Here is a 27,910-nt window from a genome sequence, read left to right on the forward strand (position 1 = left end):
AAATCTGTGAATGTGGTCTTCTTTCAAAAAGTGGAAGCTTGTGTGCATGTTTGGTTGCTAATCATTTCAGCCGTTTAATGTCTCAGGGGAAGAAAGTTGCTACAGACAATCTGGCTGTAAAAGTGTCACTATTCTTTTTGGACCACAGATTTGCTCCTTCATGAATCCTGTCCATTTCTCTCCAGTATACCTTCCTCATGACTTCTCTTTCTTCTTGTGCTTGTGATGCTTGTGGCTTTCACATTCTTTGCTCTCATGCTGCTTACTAGGATTGGACAAAAATACAAGAAGAATTAATGCTTTGCTCCTTATAGAAATACAACAGAATCCTTGGTGGCTTTTAAGCAAAACTCTAAACTTATCTGTCAGATTTTCTAATATTGTGCTGCCAACATCTCAATGCAAGAGAGAATATTATAGTGAAAAAGTAGTTTAAAAATGGAGAGGCAGGTGATTGGATGCAAAGCAATGTTATGCATCAGCTCTGGACTACAGCCATCCTTTTACAGAAAAACTGGTCTTAGAGCTGTAACATCAAGAGGCCTTTTCCACATGCTGGGGAAATGTTCCAGTAGGAACCTGAAACACATGGTATTTCAGGAGGATCAATCAATAAGAGACTGACATAACACTGATCAGTGAATTTCTACCTCAAGGGGGAAACTGATGGGAATGCAACACACACATACCCAAGTCAATTTTATCACAGCTGTGGTGCTGTCACAACCATTGCTGCACCTGAATGATGCAGTAGCTGTCAGGTATGCTCCACATCTTTGTATTCCCAAGGCTAGGCTACAGTTAACAACCTCTATGGGGCTGTCCTCTAGTGCCTGGAAACTTCAGCTAGTGCAGGAAGGAGACTGAAAATATATATATTAGTATGAATCAGACTGGACCACAGTTTAACCCTACATAATTTAATGCTATTTGGCCTGATCCCAGCTAGAGGCTCCAACCTACCATTGGGAAAAGCCTTTCCACCATGATTTGTGTTTGCCTGCTTCCTCTTTGTCTCTGTGCCTTTGCTCCGATGATGGTCTTCTTGCTCTCTACTGTGAAAGCCCCACACAAAATCATAACTACATTCTTGGCTATAGTAACCATCCCTTTCATCTTCACTGAAAGGAAAGAATGAGGAATAGTCACTTGGAGAAGAGACTTATTCTAACAAGAAAAAGGTTTCAAACACTGTTCTCTCTTCAGTTTCATAAATAGGTCACAATATTTACCTACTGGAACCTCATCATAAACCCAGTTGTTTCAAGAAATGTAAACAGTTGGAAAGTTGATCACAAACCACGTGAAAACACCAGAACCAACAATTTTAAAATTTCTTCCATTGTTTTAGCAGGTATGGGCATCCCAATGATAGGAAGGGTATACAAAAAGAGCTCCTGCCCCAACCCTCCCCCAAAGATGGATGGCCAATGGCTGAACCAAGTCAGAACAAACCTAAGTCAGGAAAGGTGAAGCCAAGGAGGGCTTCCAGAATCATCCATGCAAGCCTGGCAGGCAAAGCCTATTCCTTTACAGAAGCATAGTCAATAAATCTTGCCCTAGTGTAAAATTTGTCTGTAAACATTCAGTTAAAACCAAATTGATACCTCCAAGGTTTTACTATCATAAGTTTAGCCACTGCCAAGAGAAATAGGCTTAAGTCTTAGGGTGTTAAAACCTCAGTGTCCATTTCTGAAATATACAGCAGGACCAATCTGGGGTTGGGAGTCAATAATTGATTCTATAACCAACCAATATCTTTAATTATTTTGGTCTATAAGGACCTTTGGGCGGGTCTACCACATGTGGTAGAGAGATCCAGCCATCCCTCCTACACCTATCACAGCCTTTGTCCATTCTAAATAATTATAGATAAAAAGGCCAGTTTGGAACACAGTTTACCTCTACATAATTTAATGTTCCTTGGCCTGATCCCAGCTTGAAGCTCCAACCTACCATTGGGAAAAGCCTTACCACCATGATTTGTGTTTGCCTGCTTCCTCTTTGTCTCTGTGCCTTTGCTCCCAATGATGATATTCTCGCTCCCAACTATTATCTCTACTGTGATAGTCCTGCTCAAAATTGTAGCTGCCTTCTCTGCTATAGTAATGATCCCTTTCATCATCGCTGAAAGGAAATAATAGTGAGTTAGAGAAGAGGCTTTGTCTAACAAGAAGAAAATTTCAAACACTGTTCTCTTTTCAGAGTTTCATAAGTAGGTCACAAGATTTACCTACTGGAACCTCATCATACACAAACTTGCTTCAAGAAATGTAACAAGAAATGAAAACACATGGGAAGTTGATCACAAACCATGTGGAAACCCCAGAACCCACCTTTTTAAAAACTGCTTTACTGTTTTAACAGATATGGGCAATTCCAGTGATAGGTAAAGGTAAAGGTACCCCTGCCCGTACGGGCCAGTCTTGACAGACTCTAGGGTTGTGCGCCCATCTCACTCAAAGAGGCCGGGGGCCAGCGCTGTCCGAAGACATTTCCGGGTCACGTGGCCAGCGTGACATCGCTGCTCTGGCGAGCCAGAGCCACACACAGAACGCCGTTTACCTTCCCGCTAGTAAGCGGTCCCTATTTATCTACTTGCACCCGGGGGTGCTTTCGAACTGCTAGGTTGGCAGGCGCTGGGACCGAACAACGGGAGCGCACCCTGCTGCGGGGATTCGAACCGCCGACCTTTCGATCGGCAAGCCCTAGGCGCTGAGGCTTTAACCCACAGCGCCACCCGCGTCCATTCCAGTGATAGGGTTTACAAAAAGAGCTCCTGCCCCAACCTTCCCCTCCCCTCCCCTCCCCCCAAAATGGATGGACAATGACACAGGAAAAAAACCATGTGGTAAAATAGCTAAACCAAAACAAACCCAAGTCAGAAAGGTGAAGCCAATAAATTCTTCCAGAAATGTTCACATGAGCCTGGCAGGCAAAACCCACAGTCCTTCACAGGAGCATGGTCAATAAGTCTTGCCTGAGTAGTGTAGTTGTAGTTCTAATGTAGTTCCTGCCTAGGGTGAAACTGTCACTGAGGGAGCTGAGGTGGTTTCACCTCATGGGGCCAGTGCAACCCCCCTAGCTGATCCAGAAGGATACCATGGTCAATGGTACTGAAAGCCACTGAGAGATCCAACAGAACTAGGAAACAGCTTTTACCTTTGTCCCGATGACCTTTGGAGATCTTTCTTTAATTTAATTTGCGGCCATTGGCCCATATCGAAAACAATACGTCAAAATTTATCCATAAACAATACAATTTAAACAGTTCCAAGTTAAAACACCCATATAAAACCAATTTTACTTCAGTTAAGTAAACACTGTACACAATAAGCTCCCTCTATGTAAACCGCAATTCAAATCCATCAGATTTTAGGGGTATGCGTCTTAGTTCTGGCACTTATTGATGGTTCTTAAGTTTAGCTAAGCTGTCAGAGTCATACAGTGATCCATTTCACCTCTTTTGAAATAAAACATTAATCAGGTATCTAGCGACATCAAGGGATCTACTTGTATCTTCGTCGTTTAATAAGTATATTATTTGGGCTTCCTGAGGTCCATCAGCAATTCTCGATAAATATGGGGCCAGAAACTTGGACCATGAGGCCGAATGTAATGGACAACAGAATATTATATGATATAACGATTCTATAGATCCACTTTTACAGTCACAGAGGAGTGAGATCTGTCCGTTGGAGAGTCTGTTACCCAACACGTTTCATGGGAAAGCATTGAATCTAGCCTTTATAAAGGCGTACCTGTGCGTCACCACAGATAAGGTAGTTAAATAAGATGGGAGTTTCGTTGGTGGTGTTAAGCCAAGGTTTATCGGCGAACAGGTGCCACCACCTGTCGCAATATTAAATTGTAAATCCATCTGCTCTAATTTGTGAGTTATAATTCTCTTGGCAGAAATTAAATCCAATTTTAATAATTCAGATGGAGATAGTCCTAGAGACACAAGTTTCCCATGTATTATTTTTGCCCAGGGGCTCGGGAAGTCATCTCTCCAGAGACACTGTATCAAGTGGAGATTTGGAAGTTTATGCCATAATGCCAACCAGTAACAGAGGATGCATTTCCATAATGTAGTTTCTAGAGATGTAACATTTAGTTCCAGTCGACCTTTGGAGATCATCGACCAGTGCGACCAAGGCAGTTTCAGTCCCATGATGAGGCCTGAATCCCGATTGGAAGGGATCCAAATGGTCCACATCCTCCAGGCGTGCCTGGAGTTTTTCAGCAACTGCCCACTCAATCACCTTGCCCAAGAATGGAAGTTTTGAGACTGGGTGATATTTGACCATAGTGACTGGGTCTACATATGCTTTTTTGAGAAGTGGTTTAAAAACCACTTCTTTCAGTGAGTCTGGAAAGACTGCCTCACAGAAGGAAGCATTCACCATACCACAGGACTTTTATGAGCTAGGATAGGCAGGGATCAAGGAGACAGGTGGTCGGTTTCACTCATCCAAGCAGCCTGTCCACATCCTCGGAGGTAAACGATTGGAACCAATCCCATGCAACTTGACCAGACAGGACTCTAGCACTCTCCCGCCCTGGCCCTGCTCCCACAGTGGAGTCCACCTTTTTCCAAATCTGAGCAACTTTATCTGCAAAAAACTGCAAAATCATTGCGGAAGATTTTAGGGTCCTTACCAGGCCCTGGTGGCATTAGATTGTGAACCACCTGAAAGAATCTCCTGCTGCTGTTTTCTGCACATGCAACTGAGGCGATGAAAACTTCCTCTTCACAGTCGCTATTGCCACTTGGTAGCGTCGATGTTGAGCTCTTACCCGTGTCTGGCCAGATTCAGTATGAGTTTTTCCACCACCGGCGCTTTAGCTGTCTCAGTGATTGTTTCATCACCCTCAGCTCTGGGGAAACCACAAGGCTGTCCGGGCTCCATGCAATCAGAGAGGGCGTTTCGGAGTCAGACAGTTTTCTGGGTGTTGAGTTTTGTGCCCAGTTTCATGCTTCAGAAGTCTGCTGTACCTGTAGCTCCGGTTCCATTCCAACATAAGAAACACCAGCACTTACTTGTATTCACTGGTGGCAGATGTCCAGTCCAGTCACAATCTCTTTCCCCTCTTGAGCCAGAATGTTCCCAGTGACTACTCTTGGAAATACTGGAGGTTGTAGTCATCCATGGCATGTGAGATATAGAAATGGGAGGGTAGCTGATGAAACCTGAAGCTGTGGAGAAGGAAACAGTCTTTCACCACCCAGTTCAAACAACTGTATGATGGAGCTGGCATGTGCCTTGGTCCTCCACAACATCCATAATGGAACTTGCAACAAACTCTCCACATAGATATAACCAAGAGAAAGTCCTTCCTTGCTTGCTTTCTGTCTCTCTCTTGAAAGAGAACTAGGCACAACTGTGTAAGCAGTCCAAGTCATATCTATTGCAGAAGTTAACTGGTGCTTCAGTGGAGTAGCTGACGAACAATGTTGAATGGAAACTCTCAGGAACTGCTTCCCTAACCCTAAGGAAACTGGAAGAATCCACCCCTGAAGCTTACTCAATAAGTGCTAAAAGCAATGGACTGTACAGAAGTACAGTTCCAGAAAAAGGCACTCATCTGACACAACCCTTTTAAAAGATGTAGATTTTGTGTTTTGTGGCCCAATGGTGGTAAAAGGCCTGCTCCATGTTCCAGAAGTCTTTGCCCCTTATGAAGTGGACACACAGAGCAGAAAATAAAAGCACGGATGGCCTAATAGATTATATCTAAGGTACTGCAGCAGCCTTTGGCTATAAGCAATAAACTTGACTGACTGTCTGACCATATCTAAGGTATAGGGGACTGACAACGCAAAGTACTTTAAAATCTAGAACCAGTGTGGCCAATGGTTGGGAATGATGGCAATTGTAGCCCAAAATATTGGGTGGACCCCACCTATTTGACTGAAATGAATACAGTCTCCTTTCTCATCAGCATTGCCCAGCTTCCTACATGACTCTTACCTCCATGTTAGCTCAGAGCAAGTATCAGTATCTTCCACTTGTTAAAATCAAGGCTTGCATTTGAAACAAAGTGAGTGATTCAAGTAGCATCAAAATGTAGCTAACATGAAACTGTCTTATGAGTACAGAGGGAAGAGTTACACAGTGAAATCTGCAACCAAGTGTTTGAAACTCTGTTTGGCTTTGCATATAAGGCCACTGCCTAGAAATATATGGGGGTGTGGTGTGGTGTGGAAGAGCTCAGCAAATTATTCAGATGTAGATATAGAGCAGTATTAATATGCAGTTCCTCAGCAGCAGATACAGAACTGAGTTTAATCCATCCACTTCCTACAAAGTAAGGAGAGAAGCAAGCATTATGTCTTCATGGAGGATGGCAGGTGCTTTGGCATGTTCCTGGCAAACATACCTGGAAGCAGTAACTGGCTAATAAAATTAAGCATGGGCAACATGTTAAAAGGGTGATTACACTGACTGGTGCTGGTATTTTTCAGGCTGCATGTGGGAACATTTGTGATGGTGTGTGGGAAGGTGCAAGTATGTGCAAGTGAATTTGGGAACATGTTAAGGCCAGGATGATCAGGCAGGGATATGCAGGAGAGAAATCTCAGGAATATTGTAACATTCATGACATCCCCCCACCCCCCCTCCAGGCTTTAGCAGTTGGTGGGAGAATGAACAAGGCAAATGCTGCAATGCAGGGAGTCACACAGGAAGGGGCAGCTTAAACATGGCTAGCATAGAAGGCACATCGTGGGGCATAGTGGCACTCCAGCTTTTCTACACCTGCCAGTTTGCAGAGGTTAGCATTTAGTGGCAGCTCATATCCAAGAGTAGACAACCTGTTGGCAGTCATAGAAGATGGACCTGCCTAGGCTCTGAGATCTTCAAGGGAGGCCATTCTCAGGCCTGCCACCCTCACAGGAATGATTGTTTTATATTTTATATTTTAATGCTACTAATGTAAAATTGTTTTTTTTAAAAAGAGATTTCTTTTTTATATATGTTTTTAGCTGCTTCTATTTTAGTTGTAAGCTGCCTTGGGTTCTGCCAGGGAAACATGTGGGATATAAATACCATATTGGCCCGAATATAAGCCGCACCTTTAAAATTGGAGGGGGGAAAGAAAAAAAGAAATTTTTTTTGAATAAAAGCCACTCCATTCCTCGCTGCTCCTGGCTGCATATGGGGGGGGGGGTCGTGCTGTGTTGCCCTCTCCCTTTCTGGCCTTGGGGGAGAGGACAGGGGACTACATGCGGGATGGGCTCTGCTTTGCCACACTCCTAGCGCTGTTTGCCCCACGCTCCTGGCTGCATACCATAAAGTCATGAATATAAGCCGCACTTTAACTTTTCATGGTTGGAATTTGGGGGAAAAGTGAGGCCTATATTCAGGCCAATACGATAAATATAACAATAATTAAATAGAATGGTCTAAGGCTGCCCAACAAGAAGCGAGCTGGGAAATTGACATAACCCATAATGGGCAGCACAGGACACTAACTGATTTCAGGCAGCATGTCTAAGGGGCTCACCTGTGGAATTGTAGCCAAATGGAGGTGGTTGGCTGTTGCTGTAGCTGGCAGACTGGCTTTGAGAGAGGGAGGGAGAGGGAGAGGGGGGGGGAGAGCACAACAACAACTGGTTAGTAATATCTAGTCCCCTGTCACCTGTTCAGAAAGAGAAAAATTAAAATCAACTGTTCTAAAACAGAGCATCATTGTCCCAACTCCCTTAAAGAGCTTCTCTCTTATTGACTGTAAGCCACCCCTTCATCAAAGGTGCTGATTCTTTCCTAGTCCTACCATGCCATTTCTCCTAGCTACTACCACTTTCTTGTCTATCCACTAAGAGCACAACCTTGGAGTATTGAGTATGCAGAGAGCTAGACACAAGAATACTGAAGAGCACTGTTGGATGAGACCACCTAGCCCAGCATCCGGCTTTCCACTTTGAACACCAAGATGCCTCTGGCAACCCTACAAGCCAGGCATGCTATCACCCTCTCCTGCAGTTCCCTCCTCCCCAAGTGACATGCTGCCTCCATAAATATGGACGTCCATTTGATTATCATGGCTGATGTCCACTGAAATCTGTAAAGTTCCCCATAAATTTGTCTAATCTAGCCTTTCCCAACCTGACAGCCCTCCAAATGTTTTGGACTCTCAGCATCTGTGGCAATTACCATGCTGACTGATGGAAGATGGGAATTGTAGACTAATACATCTGAAGGTTGCACCAGGTTGGGGAAGATATAGTCTAATTGTAAAGCCATCTCCACATTTTGCCAAATGAACTCCATAAACTGACAATGTGGGGAATGAGTGTGTAAGAGTTCTTAATCTAAGCTCCCTGTCTTTTCTTTGTACAAACATTTTTGCTCATGAAAAACCTCCCCCCCATTTGCAGTACATTAAAACCAATGAAACCAGTATACACAAAATAAAATCCAAATATCTAAAACCCAGGAAAACAGAGAAAAACTAAATCCTTAAATCTCATAATTAAACACCAGCAAAATTCAGGAAATATAAAAAATGCCTGCCTAAAAGCTGTTAGGGGCAGGCCAGTCTAACTTATTGCGGAAGGGAAATCCATATCTTTGGGGAGAGGGCTGTCACAGAAAAGGCCCAATCTGCCTTCCTACCAAACTAACATTTTCTGCTGATGAGACACAAATCAGGACATCACAAGATGACAGTAACCTATGGTGAGATGAGGCTGTGTTAGATATTCCTGGACAGGTAACAACCAGCATCTAGAACAGGGACCAGGAAAGTGGAGTGGGAGAAAGAGAGAACCAGAAGCCAATGCAATTGATATAAGTCTAGTGTAATGTGGCTGGAAAAGTGCTCACCATGAAACATTGTGGCTGCTGTATTTTACTGCAGTTTCAGATGCCTCTTCAAGGGCATCGCCACATTCTCTGCACACCACTGGAAAGAGCCACAAATCATCCCAAGGGTTCTGCTCTTAGCAACTCATGAACTGGCAGTCTGAATGCCACTGCTCAGCAGTAGCTGGAGGTACAAACCTAACCCTAACCCTATGAAAGCTTTCGGGTCAGACTGGCTCACATGGTCTGAGCAATCTGGAATCTATCACCAGAGAAGGTACAGATCAGCTGCCTCTCTCCATCTGCTTTGGCCTCCCACCACTGCCCTCAGCTATGGCTAGATCTGGTAATCTACAAAACTGGGATTACAACTTTCCAGGTGGAATGGAGAAGGCAAATAAAAAAAGGGGGGGGGCGCCAAACAGCCCTAGCCCTATCTCCAAGAACCCTCACTAATATGATAATTTACAAGTAGTGCAGTCACAGTGGATCAATAAACTGACAAAAGACAATGGTGACCAATCTCAGCCTAAGGTTAAAAAAATGTGTTGATGTGCATTTGAATGGTCCACAATCATATTCAAAGAGCTCTTTCCCAACCACAAAGTAATGCAAAACCACAACCACAATTCTGCTAGCCTTTTGCAGCCTACAGATGAGACAATATTAAGAGAGATGTCAGTGTGCCATAGTGGCTAGAGTGTCAGACTAGGACCTGGGAAACCAGGGTTCAACTCCCCACTCAGCTGTAAAGCTCAGTTGGTGACCCTTGGCCAATTACTGGTCTCTCAGCCTAACCTACCTCACAGGGTTGTTGTGGGGATTAACTGAGGAAGGGAAGATCCACGTGTGCCACCTTGAGCTCAAAAAAGGTAGGATATAAATGCAACAAATAAGAGTGTTAGTAAGTTAAACCCATTTACCTCACTTACCCACCATGTGTTGGAATCAAAAGGGGTGGCGGTGAAGCATGAGGTGGAGGAAACAGACATGTAGACAAAGTCATACTAGTTTAAATGTGTGGAGAAGGAGAAGGGAAGCTCTCAGCCCCCTTGCAAATGCTGCTACAAAGCCCGGCAGAGCTGAAGGGCAGTATGCTTGAGCCTCTCCCATCAGTCAAGAGCTGTGGGAAAGCTGTTCCTCTTGCCCCCCCCAAAAGAACATCACACCCAAGTGGAGGCCACCCGGCCTCATTTCTCAGATGAAGAAGGAGCAGCACTTTTAGTGAGCTCACTTGCTGCCTCTAAAGGAAGATTCTTCAACTACCTCTGAAGCCTTCTCTTTCCTCACTGGTGTTTTTGCTTCAGAAGCAGATAATGTTGTTTCTTTGGCCACAGGATGGGGACAGAGCATGTCCCTTGAGCATACTCTTGTGCTCAGATCCTACTTGTGGTTTTCTTACAGGCACCTGGTTGGCCACTGTGAGAACAGGATGCCAGACAAGATGGGCCACTGGCCTGATCCAGCAGGCTCTTCTTAGAACTTCACAAAGCCAATTAAAACCCTGGTACCATCTCCATCCTGCATCCTATGGTAATGTGTCGTAAAGCATACACCTGTCTCCGAACTTCATGTTTCATTTCCCAGCACCCCAACCAGCTGCTGTCAATAATGCAAAGCAGGGAACACACAATGTGATAATATCAGCATATATTCACTACATATTAGTGAAGGGAGAGAGACTGGACTCAACAATGGACTTATGTCCTACCCATAATGTGCAATTCTGCACACCTGGGGTGTTGGCTATCCCACCTGCAGTTCCCAGGTAGCTTTCCTTCCAGGCGTCTACCACATCTACTTCTGTCTCAGGAACTTAGAACAGACACTTTCAGACCTCAGCCTTGCCTGTTCCATTATTCTTTAAGGTGTTTCCCCACCCCATAACCATTACACATCGGGGAAGTTAAAGATTTCATAGGTTGGTGCCCAATGAAATCTATAACTTCTCTGATGTATAACGGTCGGTAACCCCTCTAGAGGGACAGTCCCCTCTAGATGGTTCTTGATTCCAGCTCCTATCAGCCCGACATAGAACGGCTAATGGTCAGAGATGACAGAAGACATAGTCAAGCAACATGTTGACAAGACCATATTTGATTGGCCACTAACTGGTGATTAACTACATGTGTTCATCCAATTAAATGCTACCCAGATTTCTCTTCAAAGGCTTTAATTTGAAGTGCTCCAGAGTAGGCCAGATTGAATTTGCTACCCTTATGCTTGAACAGAAGTACTTACCTGGAACGGGAGCTGGGGGTGGCATACCTAGGCAATAACAGAATACTTGTTAAGCAGGTTTACAAATATGGTTTAGAGCAGGGGTGGAGAACCTGTGGCCCTATTACTGGACCCATCAACCCCAGCAAATGCCACTAACAGTCAGGAGTGATGGGAATCCTGAACTTCTGTCTGTGGCCCAGTCCTTTCACTTTGCTACTGTGGACACAGGACAACCAGTGAGTGCTCTTTCAGGCATTTCCTATAATCAACTGCTTATGGCTAAGTGGGTTTCAGACAGTGATGGTAGGGTCTACCTAGCTTTCTGGGACAGCCTTCTATACTAGCAGGCACTTACCTGGATGATGGCAAAGTGGTGGGGAAGAAGTAACTGGCATCCAAGGAAGGAAAAAACAAGATGGAGGTGAACCACTTACTGATGGTGGAGGACCCATGGGTGGCACCAATGGCTGTTGTGGCCCTGGTTGCTGAAGTGACTTTGTGGGATGTGCCTTGCTCCCATTATCACCAAGTACCTTTAAAAGGAACATAAAACAGAAAAGGGATTGGTTAAAAAGAAAAAAGAAAACACCTGACCTCCCCTTTAGTTGCAGCCAAACTGATTCCTGTACCAGGCCTTACACAAAGCACACATCCCACGTGGGAGGACTGCATTGTGCCATTGGAGCACAGAAAAATGGCAGAATGTGGTCCTGGATGTGGAGTTGAGCTTAAATGGAATTCTGAACTTCTCCTTACTTTGCTTTTGAGTATGCAGACTGAATTTACCGTATCTTTCCATCTATAAGACGTCCCCTAGTTTTGGGGACTCAGATTTAAGAAAATGGGGGGAGATGGTCCTGTGTATAAGACACCCCCTAATTTTTGCCTTTTTTAAAGGGGAAAAACCTAGTCTTGTACACGGAAAAATACGGTAATAAAAAGGGTATGCAATCAGCCCCAAAGGAGGCTCCTTTAGACGAAGGGTGTGATATAAATTTGAGAACCAGTGTGGTGGAGTGGTGGGACTAGGACCTGGGAGAGACCAGGGTTCAAATCCTCCCACGTGGCCATGAAGCTCTCACTCACTAGGTGACTGTGGGGGCCAGTCACTGCCTCTCAGCCCCCCTACCTCACAGAGCTGTTATGGGGATTAAATGAGAAAGAACGCACCACCTTGAGTTCCTTGGAGAAAAAGGTGGGATATAAATACAATAAATATATAAACAAACTAATCCACTTGTACTCAGAAGTGAGTTAGATAAGAAAGCGAAGTTCATGCAGTCTGGACAGATTTCTTACCTGAATTGAGTTTTCCTCTGAGCCAGGCTTATCACGACGCCTTCCTTCCACTCTTCTAATAGTGCCTGGCTCTCCACCTATCACATCAGTGGTCACACTTAGCTTCCTGGTTAGAAAAGGGAGAGAAGCAACATCTCAGATTCAGCATAAGCAGGTGACAGACAGATGGTCCGGGTGCACACTTGCACTATCCCCCTCATTCAGCTATGCAAACAGGGAAGAGATGGAAAGCTTTGAGATTTACCAACACGTAGATTTACCAAGCTCCACTGTATAGACCCTTGGCCCTTAGATCTTCCACAGGAAGGACTTGGGCATTCTTACCCAGTCTGAATGAATAAACAAACAAACAAACGAATGAATGAATGAATGAATGAATGAATGAATGAATGAATGAATGAATTCAAGTGCACAGTAAGATTAATGGAGGGAGCATGGCATCCCTAGCAGCCAATTAACCGCAAAGCATTCACTGGCCCAGACACACGAGAACCTCGTCTAATAACAAGGGTTAAGGTTTTGCCACACCTAAAGCTTTCGCTGAATGTTGTAGGGTTTTCACTGCCTTCTCTTGGGGTCTCCAGGGAAATGAATAACACTTTAAGGCACAGTGTCAGGAACAAATAGACAGGCATTTCCTGCTTGGCTTGGGAACTTTTGTTATTTTACTATGTCCCCCACAACTACAGCTACTTGGCTCCCCCCAGAGGCAAAAGGCATGCTGTGCCTTGGCACAGTACATGCGGCATTAGGCTACATTCCTTTCCCAGGAATGGGTAAATTCGTGGAGGATAAGGCTATCAATAGCTACTTGCCATGATGGCTATGTTCTTATCCTCCCCCAGTCCTTAACTCAGGAGCTCCACCCCTTCATTTCCAGGCTGGACATTGTGCAACTCAGGTTAACCCTCAGGAACCCTGGTGACTTGAGGGGTTGGGGTTTTCTAAATCCTCCCTGGGCGCTTTCTTTTCCTCCCCCTCATCTGAATATCACTCTTCTCTTCATGCCCTGCCCTGCCCCAAACATAAAGAGCTCACAGTGATGCCTGGCCTCTGCTCCTTCTAAGGAAGGACAGAGTATGTAGAGTCTTACACATCCTGCTGCACGTTCAGCAGGGTGGGGCAGTTGCCATGCCCCTGAAACAGATACGTTTGCGGAGAATCAGAAGATGGTGGACCATAACTTCAAAGAAAGTAACCACAGTTATTTTAAAGTTAAAAATAACATAACCTACTTAGTGTACTTGAACTTGCAGATTAAAATATACAATGATACTTAAGCTGCTAAAACATTTTACACAGATTAAACTATTGCAGACTAACTAACTCTGACTCTGAGGCAGACAGAAGCACATCAATACATAACTTGCTGCTCTGTGAAGACTGTTCAACTGACTGAACCAACTGTACCAACTGCCATAACTGCCTCAGACATATGACATCACAGAGTTCTACAGCTCTTGCAATGATCCTTTTACCATAATGTATTTTGGATACCAACATCCCACAGGTTACGGCCACCGACCTGCCAAATTTGGCCTGCGAGGCAGATCCCAAAATGGATCTGGCCCATGGAGCCTAAAAAAGTTCCCTGCTCCTGCAACAGGATCAAGCCTACACAAGAACAGCTTGGAGCCAACCTGGCATAACATAGCATTTAATTTACACAAGAAGCTTAAAAACAAAAAAAAAGTGGTTGGTGTACCTGTTTGGGGGAGACCCGACTTTCACCTGCCCACCTACTGGGGCCGTAAGATCTGCTTTAAAATCTGGTTCTTTTTCTGAATTTCTAGTTCTTCCTTGTTGAACCTAAGCAAAAAATTAAAACAAAAAACAAAAGCACAATACAGCCTTTGTTAGCCAAGGCACGAAAAATTGAAGTTGGAAGTTTGCTTTGTTTATATAACCAAAGATGGTGGTTAAGGTAAAGGTAAAGGGACCCCTGACCATTAGGTCCAGTCGTGGCCGACTCTGGGGTTGCAGCGCTCATCTTGCTTTATTGGCCGAGGGAGCCGGCGTACAGCTTCCAGGTCATGTGGCCAGCATGACTAAACTGCTTCTGGCGAACCAGAGCAGCACACGGAAAAGCCGTTTACCTTTCCACCAGAGCGGTACCTATTTATCTATCTGCACTTTGACGTGCTTTCAAACTGCTAGGTTGGCAGAAGCAGGGACCAAGCAATGGGAGCTCACCCCATCGTAGGGGTTGGAACCACTGACCTTCTGATCGGCAAGTCCTAGGCTCTGTGGTTTAACCCACAGCGCCACCCGCATCCCAAGATGGCGGTTACCTGCAGGGAAACTTTCACCAATCTGGAGACTCTCCAAATGGTTTTAAGCACAGCTCCCATCAGCCTCTGTTGCTGTCCAGCAACATCTGGAGGGCCTCAGGTTGGGGGAGGCTATTTCAGAATGTGTTTAAGAGTCGAAAGTAACCACATACACACAGTGCAGCAACTCACCATTCCGAGTGTTGCTGCTTGAGTCTCTGATCTGAGCATGCCTGGAACTGAACTCCCCTCCCTGCATTAACCCCTTCACAATTGCAAAGCCTTCTCAGGGTGTGGTGTGGGGAGAGAATCTGCACTGGGAAAGAGATGTGGATATAAAGAGCACTTAACCATTCTCCTCCTCATTATTTTTTTAGCATGAAATTCTCTCCAAGCTGCTTTTACCAAGTGCTATGACACCATGTATGGAAACTCATCCTGGCAGCTGAAATGAATTTCTAGATACATTGGTTGACTGACTGAGGAAGTGGCTGGAAGCAAACTCTGCAACAGTTTTTTGTTGCTTGAGATTACCATCATTTATATATATACATATATATATACATATATACATATATATACATATTATATTTATTTACAGAATTGTGTCACAATGATTTTTTTATTTAAGATTAATAAAATTAATACATTTCATTTAATGAAATGCATATATGAATAAGCTAAGTACACCTGAGCTCTCTCTCTCTCACTCTCTCATTCTCTCTCTCTCTCTGTGTGTGTGTGTGTGTGTGTGTGTGTGTGTGTGTCCAAGTAATATTAATAATAGCAATAATTTTATTATTTATACCCCGCCCATCTGGCTGTGTTTCCTCAGCCACTCTTGGCAGCTTACAGCATATATCGAAGCATACTAAAACATCAAACATTAAAAAATTCCAGATACAAGGCTGCCTTCAAATGTCTTCTAAAAGTCACATAGTTGTTTATTTCCTTGACATCTGATGGGAGGGTGTTCCACAGGAAGTGTGCCACTATTGAGAAGACCCTCTGCCTAGCTCCCTGTAACCTCACTTCTTGCAGGGAGGGAACTGCCAGAAGGCCCTTGGAGTTGGACCTCAGTGTCCAGGCTGGACGATGGGTGTGGAGACGCTCCTTCAGGTATACTGGGCCGAGGTCATTTAGGGCTTTAAAGGTCAGCACCAGCACTTTGAACTCTGCTCAGAAACGCATTGGGAGCCAACAAAGATCCTTTAGGACCGGTGTTATATGGTCCTGGTGGCCATTCCAATCACCAGTCTAGCTGCCGCATTCTGGATTAGTTGTAGTTTCCAAGTCACCTTTAAAGGTAGCCCCACGTAGAGCGCATTGTAGTAGTCCAAGAGGGAGATAACCAGAGCATGCACCACTCTGGTGAGACAGCCTGCAAGTAAGTAGGTGGAGCTGGTAGACAGCTGCCCTGGACACAGAATTGACCTGTGCCTCCATGGACAGCTGTAAGTCCAAAATGACTCCTAGGCTGCACACCTGGTCCTTCAGTTACCCTATTCAGAACCAGGATGTCCCCCACACCTGCCCACCCCCTGCTCCCCCAAAACAGTACTGCTGTCTTGTCAGGATTCAAGCTCAATCTGTTAGCTGTCGTCCATCCTCCAACCGCCTCCAGTACACCTGAGTTCCACCACTTACCTTGATCTGGTTTTCAGCACTGACAGGGGCAGATGACTTCAAGCCAAGTTGAAACCAGCACTGCTTTTCACAATAGGCTTTCCATGTTTCCTCATTGAATCCATAATTGAAGTAATCAGAAAGGTCAGCACCTGGGAGGGAATGAATGAATGAATGAGGCAGGTTCCATATACCTAGTAGAACGAGATGGCAGAATCTCGAGGTGGGAGAATGCGTCATCCCACTTCAGTCTGCGGTGGAGGACCTCATTTTAAAATGTTTCCTATGTTTTAAAAACAGCAGAGCAATCTACACACAGAAAACTAGCATAGATAGAAGCTGCTGATACATTAATTTTCTGCTGAGAGAGGAGCATTCATAAATGCTCACTTGCTGTCCAAAGTTGTATTGTCTACTTTACCACTTCATTCTCCTGCATATGTAGATCATTTCAGACTTTGAGTCATAGAAAAATTAAAACATCCTCAAAAAAATTACCTCTGGGGTTAACACAGCCGTGGTGCTCTTATATGTTGTGGTGGGATACAAGGGAAGTATCAAAGTCTGGAACAATCTAGCAACCTCTGAGACAAAATGTATTTCATTACAGTAAATATCAGCATTCTCATTAACAGTGATAATCCCGGCAAAAACGGGTGAATTTCTGAGAACCAAGGCACAACATTCCACAGTTAGTGGTTGACCTGTGCTAATTTTCTAGAAAATGAGGTGATGGAACTCACCATGAACATGTCCCTTGTTCTCTTATAATGGCAATGGCGGGGGGGGGGGGCTGGAACTGAGTTCCAGTGAGCTCCACCTGAAAAAAGTACTGGGTTGACGAGGACTAGCCTCTTAACTATGGCCTGAAGTAGATTTGGAAATCATGGTAATGAGACAATCCTAGCTAAAGCAAACTTTGAAAAAACAAAAAACAGAATAAATCCATGCTGATGGGAGGGAGTATTTGAGTCCACTAAACCACAATTGTATTTGTAACAAGCTCCAAGGCGCATCAGTGAATGGCCCTGTCATGATTTAATTGCATTTGTCTAAATAAAAGGAGGAATACTTTAATTTGGAGGCATTAACCAAATCAGTCTGGGATCATCAGCATGTGAACATTGCCATCCTAATGTTTGACTATAGAAATCAATGCCCAAAGTATCTAACTTCTCTTATATAAGCAAATCACACAGAAGGAATTAAATACCATTTCAGTCTCACAGCATGGCCTGATCTATTATTGCGCCAGAATTATATTTTTGGTGTTGTTCAGTTAAAAAGGAAGGGAGAAAATCCAAGCTGCAATGTAAAATGCCAGGGCTGCCAACTGATTTAAGGAATTGGTAATAGCCAACTACACTTGAATATATTTTGTAGACTAGCATAGCCCCAATTTAGATGTCTTTCTAATATAAGTTAGGAAGTGAAAGACAAACCAATCAGTCAGTGTCACAAGGAAAAGCCATCTCTAATATTTGCTTCTGTGAGGGAAAAGCCTGGTTTCTTGCTGCTCCATTTGCCTTGCAGGAGCCAAAACACAACCTAAATCAACAAAATGATTCAGACTGTGTCACAGAAAGATTGGGGTGGGGGGTACGAATCTGGGCAGTAACTGTCCACCTTCATCTGATCTCAGTGGAGTGTTAAATCTTCACCTGGCAAGTATGCCACACTTCTGGTTTGCTGGAAACTGCCTACCAAATGGGGGTCCTTAGCCCCCCTATAAATGGACTGTGCTATGTAGCCTTTGTTCTCTCACATCAGGATCCACCACCCCCATCAGATAATCCTGCAACTGACCATCCTTCTACTCACCTGATCCCAAGTAGAAAGTTTAGGATGAGACAAATTAGAACCACAGGTGCTCCTTTTAGTTTTCCTTATTCTGCTGCATCTTGTTGACATCTTCATTTCCCTATCTGACTTTTAGAAGACATCTGTGCAATCCCCCACGTAAGTGTGTTTACGTGAGGGTCCCAAGGTCTCCCTCCTGACTTATGTTATGGAGGAGGGGTGGCAGCAAAAACCAGACAGCTGAGCCATAACTGGCCTACTCTACAAGACAGTTGTGCAAGGAAGGGCAGAAACAAACTTTCCTGAGCCTCTTGCTTCCATTACAGCTTTTTCATTCTCTAGCCTAGTAACACACCAGAACCAAAACAGCCTGCATAAGGAAATATGTATGTCCTTAAAAGTTCCACTGATTAAAATTGGCTTCCCCTCATTAATCAACTAAAGATTTGGTTGATTTGATGTAATGATTAGAGCTTGGACGCCTAATCAATTATCCAGTTATAACACTGCTGCTGCAATGTTTTCTGCAACACACATCAGTGAAACATTCTCCTCAGGAGCAAATATTCCTGAGGGTCTTTTGATTTAGTCAAGACTTCCATAAATTAAAGTAACTGGAAGCTTTAAAAATGTGTTCAAGCTACTTCAAGATCATATCTGATACCGCTACACTTTGGCAGATGAGTTTCACCAGTTACATTGTCTACCAAATTTAACCCTTTCACCAGCATTTCAAGGTTAATTAACTTGCCCAGATCCCTGGTCTGTACCTTTCACACTTAAATCCAGTGAAGAGACGGAAAATTCAGAGAGGAGCTTCAGTTTATTATACAATGGTGCCATTCTAGTTCTGGGATTTTAATGATTCAGCCAGCAATTGTCCAAGAGGCTCATCTTTAACTTTTCACTTAAAAAATCCAGTTTCACAACCATCTGAAAGAATTCTCCCACTCTCTCTTTTTCCTTATCCCTGCTATCCTCTGCAAAATGTTTCACTTATTTGAGTCTACACCAGGCAAAGGCAGCTTTGAGAGAGATTCATAGGGGAAAAGACCACTTTCTGTTGTCTCTCTCAACGGTCTTGCCAGGGCTAGGAAACTACTTCCTGAAAGTTTGTCCCAAGCACATGAGTATATTTAATTAGCAAATTGGGAGCACTTCAACAGCCAGTATGCTTGTGACAATTTTATTTCTTCATTGCATTTATATCCCACATTTTTTTCTCCAAGGAGCTCAAAGTGTGTTGTACATGGTGTTGGAAAATAACTAGGGAATAACAGTTAATCCTGAAGTCTCAATAGCTGACTGACTAAATTTAAAAAAAAAAAAAGCATAGGGCTTGACTCACTGTCTAGCCCAAAGAGCCCCCAGTAGAGTTTAAAACTAAAATATATGTGCAGTGTTTGCAAAGGATGGGCAATATAGGCTGTTAGACCTTTAAATGTACCAGTATTAAGCACTGACAATTGTGCTCCCCCACCTCTACCCCTCTAGGAGTGAAGAGACCACAACCTTAAGTAAGTTTAAATGTTTTACTTACAGTAATCAGAGGTCTCACTCATGCATCGTTCAATGCTACAGCAGAAACAACACAGGTATTCTTGGTTACAAAATACAGAAGTTGACCTCAAACACACAGACTGAGTCTGGAGCCCCAGCCTCAGATGTCTGTTCAGTTACATGGTTCAAAGAGAAGACAGAGAGAGAGAAGAACAGGAAATAACCCTTGAATCATCCCTCCCCAATGGTGAGGGGTCATGACCAATCTGAGTCTTCTCTAGCAATTAAGAACTCTGTGATCCTTAACCCCTTTCTTACTGGTAATTATACAGTTATGTTTGGCTGCATAAATCTCCCACACATGGTTCTCCCCCTCCTCATCCAATCCCCAAAACAATCCAGTAAAGTAGCTTAGGCTAAGAGGAGTGACTGGCCCAAGGTTACCCAGTGAGCCTTCATGTGGCTGGAAGGAGATTGGCTTCCTTCATGTGGCTTCCTTCTTCTAATCTTCCTCAGCAATGTATGGTTATCACACAAGAGATGAACAGTATAACATTAGGGCCTCTGTTGTCCAGTTTTGCCTCAGTTTTCTCTGGGCTTTGCATACAAGTAATGGCAAGGCAAGAGACACAAGCTGCATTGAGCGATGGAGGCTACAATCCAGACATGCAGAAGTCATGGGGGTTCTTTCATCCAGCCAAGCAAGAGGCACTCTCAAAGTCAGAACAAAGCACTCTAGCAGGGCTAAGCAGAACCAGTCAGGGGTGGGGCCTGAGGAGCAGGAATGTAGCTTGGAGTGAGTCCCAAGGGCCAAACAGGAAGGTCTGGAGGGTGGGCAGAATTCAGCTTGCAGGCCTGAGGTTCACCATCCCTGCTATACAGGACCCATCTTGACTAACTGCTTCAGAGGAGGAAAAGCCACAGTGGGAGTGTGGTGATCACACAGGGTCCCTGGACATTTCACCATCTATTGATCCCTGTGCCACCAATTTATTTCCCGCTGCCACTACCCAGGCCCTACCTGGTACAATCCTGAGTCCAGTCAGGGTTAAATTGGAACATAAACTTTTGTTTATTTATTGCAGTTTAACAAGCGTGTGGTTTCATAAAAGGTATCGGTCAATTACAATCATGGGGTGCCTATCCAGACCTATAACTTCCGCTACCAGCTCTCACTCGCTAAACCACCTCTCAGATATTTACTTGTCTTCCTAGCCCCTAACTATTGCTGACGCAGCTTATTCCACTACACTAACTCAACCTACTCACAAACTCTAGCTCAATTCACTCCACCCAATGAACTCCCCACCCCTCCCAGAGCTGGTTTTATAGTCCCTGTGACTCCACCCCCCCGGGTCCTGATTGGGTAACCTGGTTAACTATTTCACCTCCAGCACTCTCATATATGTTAACGTCACAGAGAGTAATAGGAAGACCAGTACCAGATGTGGTTGCTTCATAACCTTGGTTGTTTTTTAGACTCATATTCCTGGGGTGCTCCCTAGGGAGAGAGAAAGGACCAAAACACATCTGCACCAATGGGCATAGCCAAAAGAGGGGCAGCTCCCCCCATCAATAAAATCAATAAAAATACATAACTAAGGTTCTGCCCCCCACCAACAAAAGGCCTGTCCCCCCAACAAAAATCCTGGCTACCTTCATGCCTGCATCAGGCAGCTGGAACAGGCTTCTGCTGAATTGCACTGTGGTTTGGCTTCAGTGAGCAGCTACAATAAATTGACAGGCTAAGATGTGAGGGAGAGAAGCAGCAGAAGACAGCCAAGAAACGTAGCAAGTCTGATCACTTCCTAGTTCTGACATATTACAAGGCATACGAGGCCTTTATAACTTCACATTCACTAAAAGCCAGTTGAACAGTTATGAAGAGCATGGTCCAAACCATGGTGAATGGTGATGAGCTTATGTCTTCCCTCCTTTCTTTGCATGCCCAGCTTAATCAAACACTTCCAAATTTTCACCAAACCATGTTGATGTCTGAACTGGCAACTGCAGTTCAAGCAAGCCCTTCAAACTTGCATTGAAGCTGGAGTGGGGGACTGTATCCGGCTCCCCACTCACTGTGGATCACTTTGACAGGTGGGCAGGACCACCCACCTGTCAGCCACCTGACACCAGGTGATTAAACTTCAAAGGTAGACTCGAGAGCATACTCTTAAGTTTAAGCCACACTTACTAAGGAAGTTGTTTCCTTTGTAGCCCAGGTTGAATTTGAGCTGGCCCGCAAAGGGAAAATTCAGAGCGTACTCAAAGTGTGCTTCAGATTTTTCCCTTCCCGCTATAATTCACTTGCACTTCATGGCTTACTAAAGTTAGCCAGAGGGGTGGATTCAAGGTCTGGTGAGCATGTCTTCGTTTGATGTAGTGGTGTGGATACTCCTGGAAAACCTGGACCTGATGGCATTTAACAACTATCAAGTCACAGATTCCCCTCTCCTTTTGGGCAAAATATTAGAGAAGTTGAGACAATGCAGCTGCAGGGAGTCCTGAAGGAAACTGATTATCTAGACCAGGTGTGGAGAACCTTTTGCATTACACATCTTACTGAACTATGACTTTCATACTTGCTGGGAATGCTGGGAGTTGTAGTTCAGCTCCATCTGGAGAGCTAAAGGTTCCCATTAGCTGTTCCAATCTAGGGTCAGACCTGGGTTTGGGACAGAATTCATCTTGGTCACCCTGATGTTTGGCCTCTATGAGGAAATGGATGGGGCAAGTGTGGCCAAGTTCTTCCTGGATCTCTCATTGGCTTTGATACCATCAGCCATGGTATTCTCATGGACCATCAATGGCAGGAGTCTTCCAACTTTTCAGACCAAGGTCCACTACTACCGGTAAATCTTTTAATTTTTGCTATACAACTCTATTTAGTCTTTCTTCCCCTTTCCTTTCTAAATATAACAGAAAACAAAACCACAGATAAAACCAAGAGCAGAATTCTGACACCTGCAGACGTACATGTAAGATGGCCTTCTTGTTGTGATATCATTACTTGGATGTAGTCGTCACTGTCACTATCACTGTCTGCCTCATTGTCTTCTCTACCTGAAAGGGTCTAGGAAGGAGACAGAAGACATGCACAATGAGAAGACAGTTTTTAAAAATACAGACCTAAGCAGCAGCACAAGTTAGCTTGTTCCCAATAAAGTTAGCTCAACTTCAATTGCAATAAATTTGATAAGTTAGGGATGACATTACTTTTAAGTCCTGTTGGACTTTGTTCACAGTGCAATCTCAACCATGCCTACCAAAAGTAACTCTCCTGTAACTCCATGGGGCTTACTCCTATGGAAGTGAGGTTAGGACTGCAGCCTTAAGCCTGAGAAATAAACATTCAGAGGCTTTTTTTTTTTAGTTAGTTACATGAAACTTTAAAATAGGAATGCTCAAGAGGTACCATCCCCCTCCCTTCTCGGTTACTTGTGCTGTAAGTATGTAATTTATTTTAATTTATTTGTGCCAGCAATCATGGATGATGAGTGAGTTGAGAAGGATGGGCGGCTATTTATTTATCTGTTGATTCAAATCTAGGAAAGAGAGTCCTTTTTGATCGAAAAGCCACATGGTGACCGGAAGAATAGCAACAAATGCAGGGTTTTTTTTACCATTTGCTACTTTCTATACACACTCACCGCTCTATATTCTCCATCCAGGCAAGCAAGAGGCATTAATCCAAGTTCAAGAACCCATCCCAGCCAGGAAGAAGCAATAAAGGGCAAAGCATGGTTGGTAAGCTGATATGTCTTTGCAGCTAGGCAAGAGATATGGGCTAGGGAGAGTCTTGAGGCTTAGAGGGCTGCATTTCGGCCTCTGCCCTGAGGTTCCCCAACCCTCTGATTTAAATAAACAAATGCAATGCAGTGCAAAAGGACTCAACCTTTATGAGATAGTTGACCGTATTTTGCCAGCAAACTGAACAACTTCCCAACCATTCTGGGTCTCCTCTACTTCTGTTAAGTTTGGCAAAGAGCTAAACCATTCTTCTAAGCCAGCCATCTCCAACCTGGTGCCTTCCAGATGTTTTGGACTCCAAGTCCCATCAGCCCCGGGTAGCACACCTGTATGTTGTTGTCCGGGGCTGATGGGAGTTGGGAGATCTAAACAACAGAGGAGCACTAGGGTAGAGATCTCAGCTTGATTATACTGTGCTACTCACTTGCTGTAACAATTCTCGTTCATCACTGACAATCTTTCTCTCCTTGGGAATGTCTTTTAAAGGATGAGGTCCTGTGTCCCTAATAAACACAGAACACACACACAGACTAGAACCCATGTTGGCTCCTTCTCAAAACACATCTCAGTCACAATGACCAGCAAGTCTGGCAAGGCAACAGAGTAGTGATTGGTAACCACAATCAGCAAAAGAGACCAAACAAACAAACAAACAAATAATTAAATAAATACTGTTTTCCATTTTCTATTCTCCCCTGCAGCTGTGTGTTAGTTAGCAAAAGACAATAGCAATGTTGAGTAGAGGAGGTTGCCAGGGTTACAGTTGGCATACAGGGGGGTGGGGTGTCCTTTTATACAGAGGTTTTTGAGCAAGGTTTTGGGGAAGAAGTATGGAGGGGTAGAACTCCATGTGGTGTTGGCTGGAGGAGGCTGAACCAAGAGACCAGGGGTCATGCCTGGCTTCTGCTCTGGACCAAAGCTTTCTGAAGCTATGAGATAAGCAACAAGATACACTACTGGGGTGTAATTTTCTGCATTCCCTCCACCTAAACTCAGGTGTAAATATGTATAAATAAACCATATTTCTAAAAGATACTGCAGTCTCCGATGTATTTCATTCCAAAGGGGTGGCTGGTAACAGTATGTAAGCCATCCTGGCAAATGTACTGCAACTGCCTCCCCCCCCCCCCCCAATGCATTTGACTCTGAATTACAAAAATAAAATTTACCCAGGAATTGGTCCATCTTCTTGATTACCAGTGTCAACTGCAAATACATCAAGAGGAGGAAAATTTTATCAAAGCTTCAGAAACTTTGAGAGAGAGAACATACCACTACATTTGCATACATTCCTCCCTAACAAAACATGCAAGATGCTTATGTCACTTTTCCCCTTTGAAAAATTCAGTACAAAAAAAACCACACTGCCGCTGTAGTATGCTAATGAGACACCCTGCCCAATGGAGGGGAGATGTGTCCGGAAACACAAAGAAGCAGCACTAACTCTGAATTTGCTTCATGCTTTGCCTCACTTTCATTTCCCAGGGCTATCCCTCACTCTAGGGCACACGCAAACTCCTGCCATCCCTTTTGCTTTCTCTTGGCTACAAAGACTCTTTTATCTTCGCTTTGGCCACCGCAGCACCTGTTGCATCCCATTAAAGGATTCCAGTTGGTCATATAGAAATCCTGCTGTCTAACTTTTTCCTTCCCCATCAGTGGTGTCTAAACCTGCAGGAATACAGAGCCAGTGGGAAGTTTCAAGAATGCCACTCTGCCTAGCTGGCTGCCCTTACTAAGCCTCCAGGCAAGAATGTTCACCTACTGCCTTCTCTTAGCATACATCCCCTGAACATGACGTTCACCTTCTATGAGAAATAGGGACTCGTATTCAATGCTGTGCAAAGTAAGTGTCCTGCTGGTGCAAGGATTCCTTCTTGCACAGCATAACTCACTCTCACATCTATTTAGTGGTGGAATCCTTGCACTGACTGCATGCAGTGCACTGGATACAAGGGAAAGTCTTTGGTACACGATCACCTAGGCTGTCCAACTCCTTGGCTGTTAATATTAAGCAGGGGTCATCAGTACTTTGCTTCAGACCCTTCTGCTTATACAGGCCTTTTCTGATGCATAGCTCAATTCATCTGTTATTGCGTATCTTAAAGGTGAAATACTGAAGACACAAATGCAGACAATCCCAACAAGAAGAAGAAAAAGTGGGAGGCATTTAAAGAAACCGGCTCAGAGATGAGCTGAGATTTAAGAAGGAAAAGTATAAGAAAGAAGGAAAGGGAAAATCACAAATGAGGAATATACACGAGTAGTCAACAGTTGCAGGGAGGAAGGCAGGCAGGCCAAAGCTCAGAAGGAAAGAGGTTAAAAATAACTTTAAAACGTTTATTCTGCTTTGTTCAAAGCAAGAAGCAGAACAAGCAACTAGTATGCCCCCTAGTGGAGAAGATAGAGAAATACTATTGAGTGACAGAAGGTGGAACGGCTCGACACCTGCTTTGCCCGTTTTCACCCAAATGGAAAGCAATACTCAACGTGGGTGTAGCTAGGATTTTTGTTGGGGGGCAGGCCTTTTGCTGGGGGGCTGTCCCTCCCTGCCCCCCCAGCTACGTCCATGATACGCAACCTGGTGATATCATAATAAATGATGCAAGGAGGGAGCTGCAGCCCATAATAGGAAAAGAGGTAGTAAGGGAAGACCTAGCTGCTTTAAATTCAAGTCTTCAGGGCCTGGTGAGCTGCACCCAGGGGTACCAAAAGAGCTTGTGCATGTAATATCAGAACCTTTGTCTACACAGTAATCTTTGAGAATTCTTGGAGCTGAGGTCCCTGCAGACTGGAGGCAGGTAAATGTTGTCCCCATTGTCAAAAGGGGGGGGGGGAGAGAGAGACCCATGTAACTACCAACCAGTGAGCTTGACACCAATGCCAGTAAAGATCCTAGATTAGATAATTCAACAGTCTGTGAGCACTTGGAAAAGAAACCCAGCATGAGTTTCTCGAAAACAAGTCACGTCTGATGAAACTTTTCCCTTTTTTTTTTAAATGGAAAAGATCCACCAAGCTTGTAACTCTAACTCTACAATTCTATAATTCTACCAAGACCATAAGCAGTGCCTGCTGGATGAGGCCAATGGCTCATCTAGTCCAGCTTCCTGCTCTCACTGTGGCTACCCAGATGTCCCAAAGAGAAACCTTCAAGCAGGATTTGAACACAGGTCTTATCTCCTGCAGCCTCTGCCTTCTTAATCTAATTTAACCCACGCTGCTGCTTTCAGGGGTACCTTCCCATGCCCAATTTAAAGTGCAAGGTCTAACCTTTAACACCCTGAACAACTTGGAACCAAGCTAATTTAAAAAAAACTGGGCCTTTTAAATCAATGTGGTCTGGATCTATCAGTTTTAAACCTATGTTTTAACTTTGGGGGGTGCAGTGAATTTGAGGGTTGTGTGTGTTTATGTTGCTTTTGATTTTAAAGTTTTAGGACATATTTGGTGATTAAACTGATTACTTACTTGTCAATTGTAATACACCCAGAAAACTTTGCATTATGGAGCAGCTTACAAAAGCCATTACAGCTCCTGTTATTTTAAAGCCTTACTAATTTGCTATTTTGGTTTGCAAGGTGCTGCAAGAGCTTTGGCTGAATACTGCGAACTTTAAACGAATGAAGTTGCAACCCCTGTACTCAGCCTTACCTGGGAACTCAGCCGGGCTTACTTCCAGTATCGCCCTGTAACAAATGTGCTCGGAGAACGAGACCTCTATTTTTTAAAAAAAAGTATTATACTTTTTGCTTGTGACGCTCTGGAGTGCCCTGAGGATGGGAGGCAGGCAATAAATAGCCACTGTCACTACACGGCAGGAGGCTACCTACGACTCCGTGAGGGAACCGGATAGCGAGGGAAAGATGCTCTCCCTCCGAGTTGAAGTCCAAAGCGACCCTAGGCAGACGCCCCCGCCGCCGCCTTCTCCTTCTTTTCCTCTCTTACCCTAGAGCAGGCAGGGCAGGGGCGTCGGGAGCCTGCGGACCGGTGGGTTTTGCCACGCGCTGCATTCCGGCGGCGGCGCAGCGGCTCTATTCTCGGGGCAGCAGTCCCAGATCTCCGGCCCAAAGGGGCGGTGTGGGAGGGGCCGGAGGAGAATTGAACGCTGCGCGGCGGGAAAAAGTTTGCAAAGGCGCCGCTAGGTCGGCATGGCATCCTCCTTCGTTCCACCGCGCGCGCGCGCGCTCCTTTCCCACCCTCCAGAGCAGCTAGAAACAGAAAGGGGGAAAAGGGGAAGGTATGGGGTCGGGGCTGCCACCGCCGCCTGCCAGCTTGCCTACCTCCGTAGAGCCATTGCTCCTCGTCCTCCGTCTGCATGGCACTGCTTCCCAGATTCGTGGCCATGGCGGAGCCGGAGGCACTTGGCTGCGGGGCCCAGGAAGGGAAGCGGGCCAGGAAGAGGTTGCACAAGAAGGGAAGGAAGGGATCCAGCGAGCGAGGCCTCTCAGCAAGCGCAGCACAGGGCTCCTGGGAGGATTCAGAGAGGGAGGTGCGCCTCAACCGGCTCTATTCTCCGCGCGGAGCTATTGGAGCAGTAGCCCCCCATTGGGGCTGCTGGGCCAAAGTGCCGCCATCCATCGCCCTTTCTTGGGCTTCTAGCCCCGGAAGGGAGGGGGAGTGGGGGGGGGA

At 44.8% G+C, this 27,910-nt stretch overlaps 2 protein-coding genes across 2 annotated transcripts in view; one reads left to right on the forward strand and one right to left on the reverse strand.

Moving 5' to 3' along the window:
* Positions 1–27,910, forward strand: part of LOC310669944 (craniofacial development protein 2-like) — a gene marked incomplete at its 3' end in the record, with an annotated part of 710,849 nt that overhangs the window by 38,505 nt on the left and 644,434 nt on the right. The gene's annotated exons all lie outside the window — the stretch shown is intronic.
* LOC310669537 (uncharacterized protein) lies at positions 50–27,868 on the reverse strand. The gene is made up of 14 exons (XM_083423820.1): positions 27,562–27,868; positions 24,448–24,484; positions 23,703–23,781; positions 22,505–22,601; positions 16,250–16,380; positions 14,038–14,141; positions 12,333–12,438; positions 11,389–11,566; positions 11,050–11,078; positions 9,743–9,798; positions 8,631–8,679; positions 7,510–7,565; positions 1,975–2,127; positions 50–265 (listed from the first exon to the last, which is right to left on the reverse strand). The coding sequence occupies exons 1-14, from the start codon at positions 27,623–27,625 to the stop codon at positions 196–198; spliced, it is 1,209 nt and encodes a 402-aa protein (XP_083279946.1). The 5' UTR covers positions 27,626–27,868; the 3' UTR covers positions 50–195.

Source organism: Podarcis tiliguerta (genome assembly GCF_965153285.1).
Source record: "Podarcis tiliguerta genome assembly, chromosome: Z".
NCBI lineage: Eukaryota > Metazoa > Chordata > Lepidosauria > Squamata > Lacertidae > Podarcis > Podarcis tiliguerta.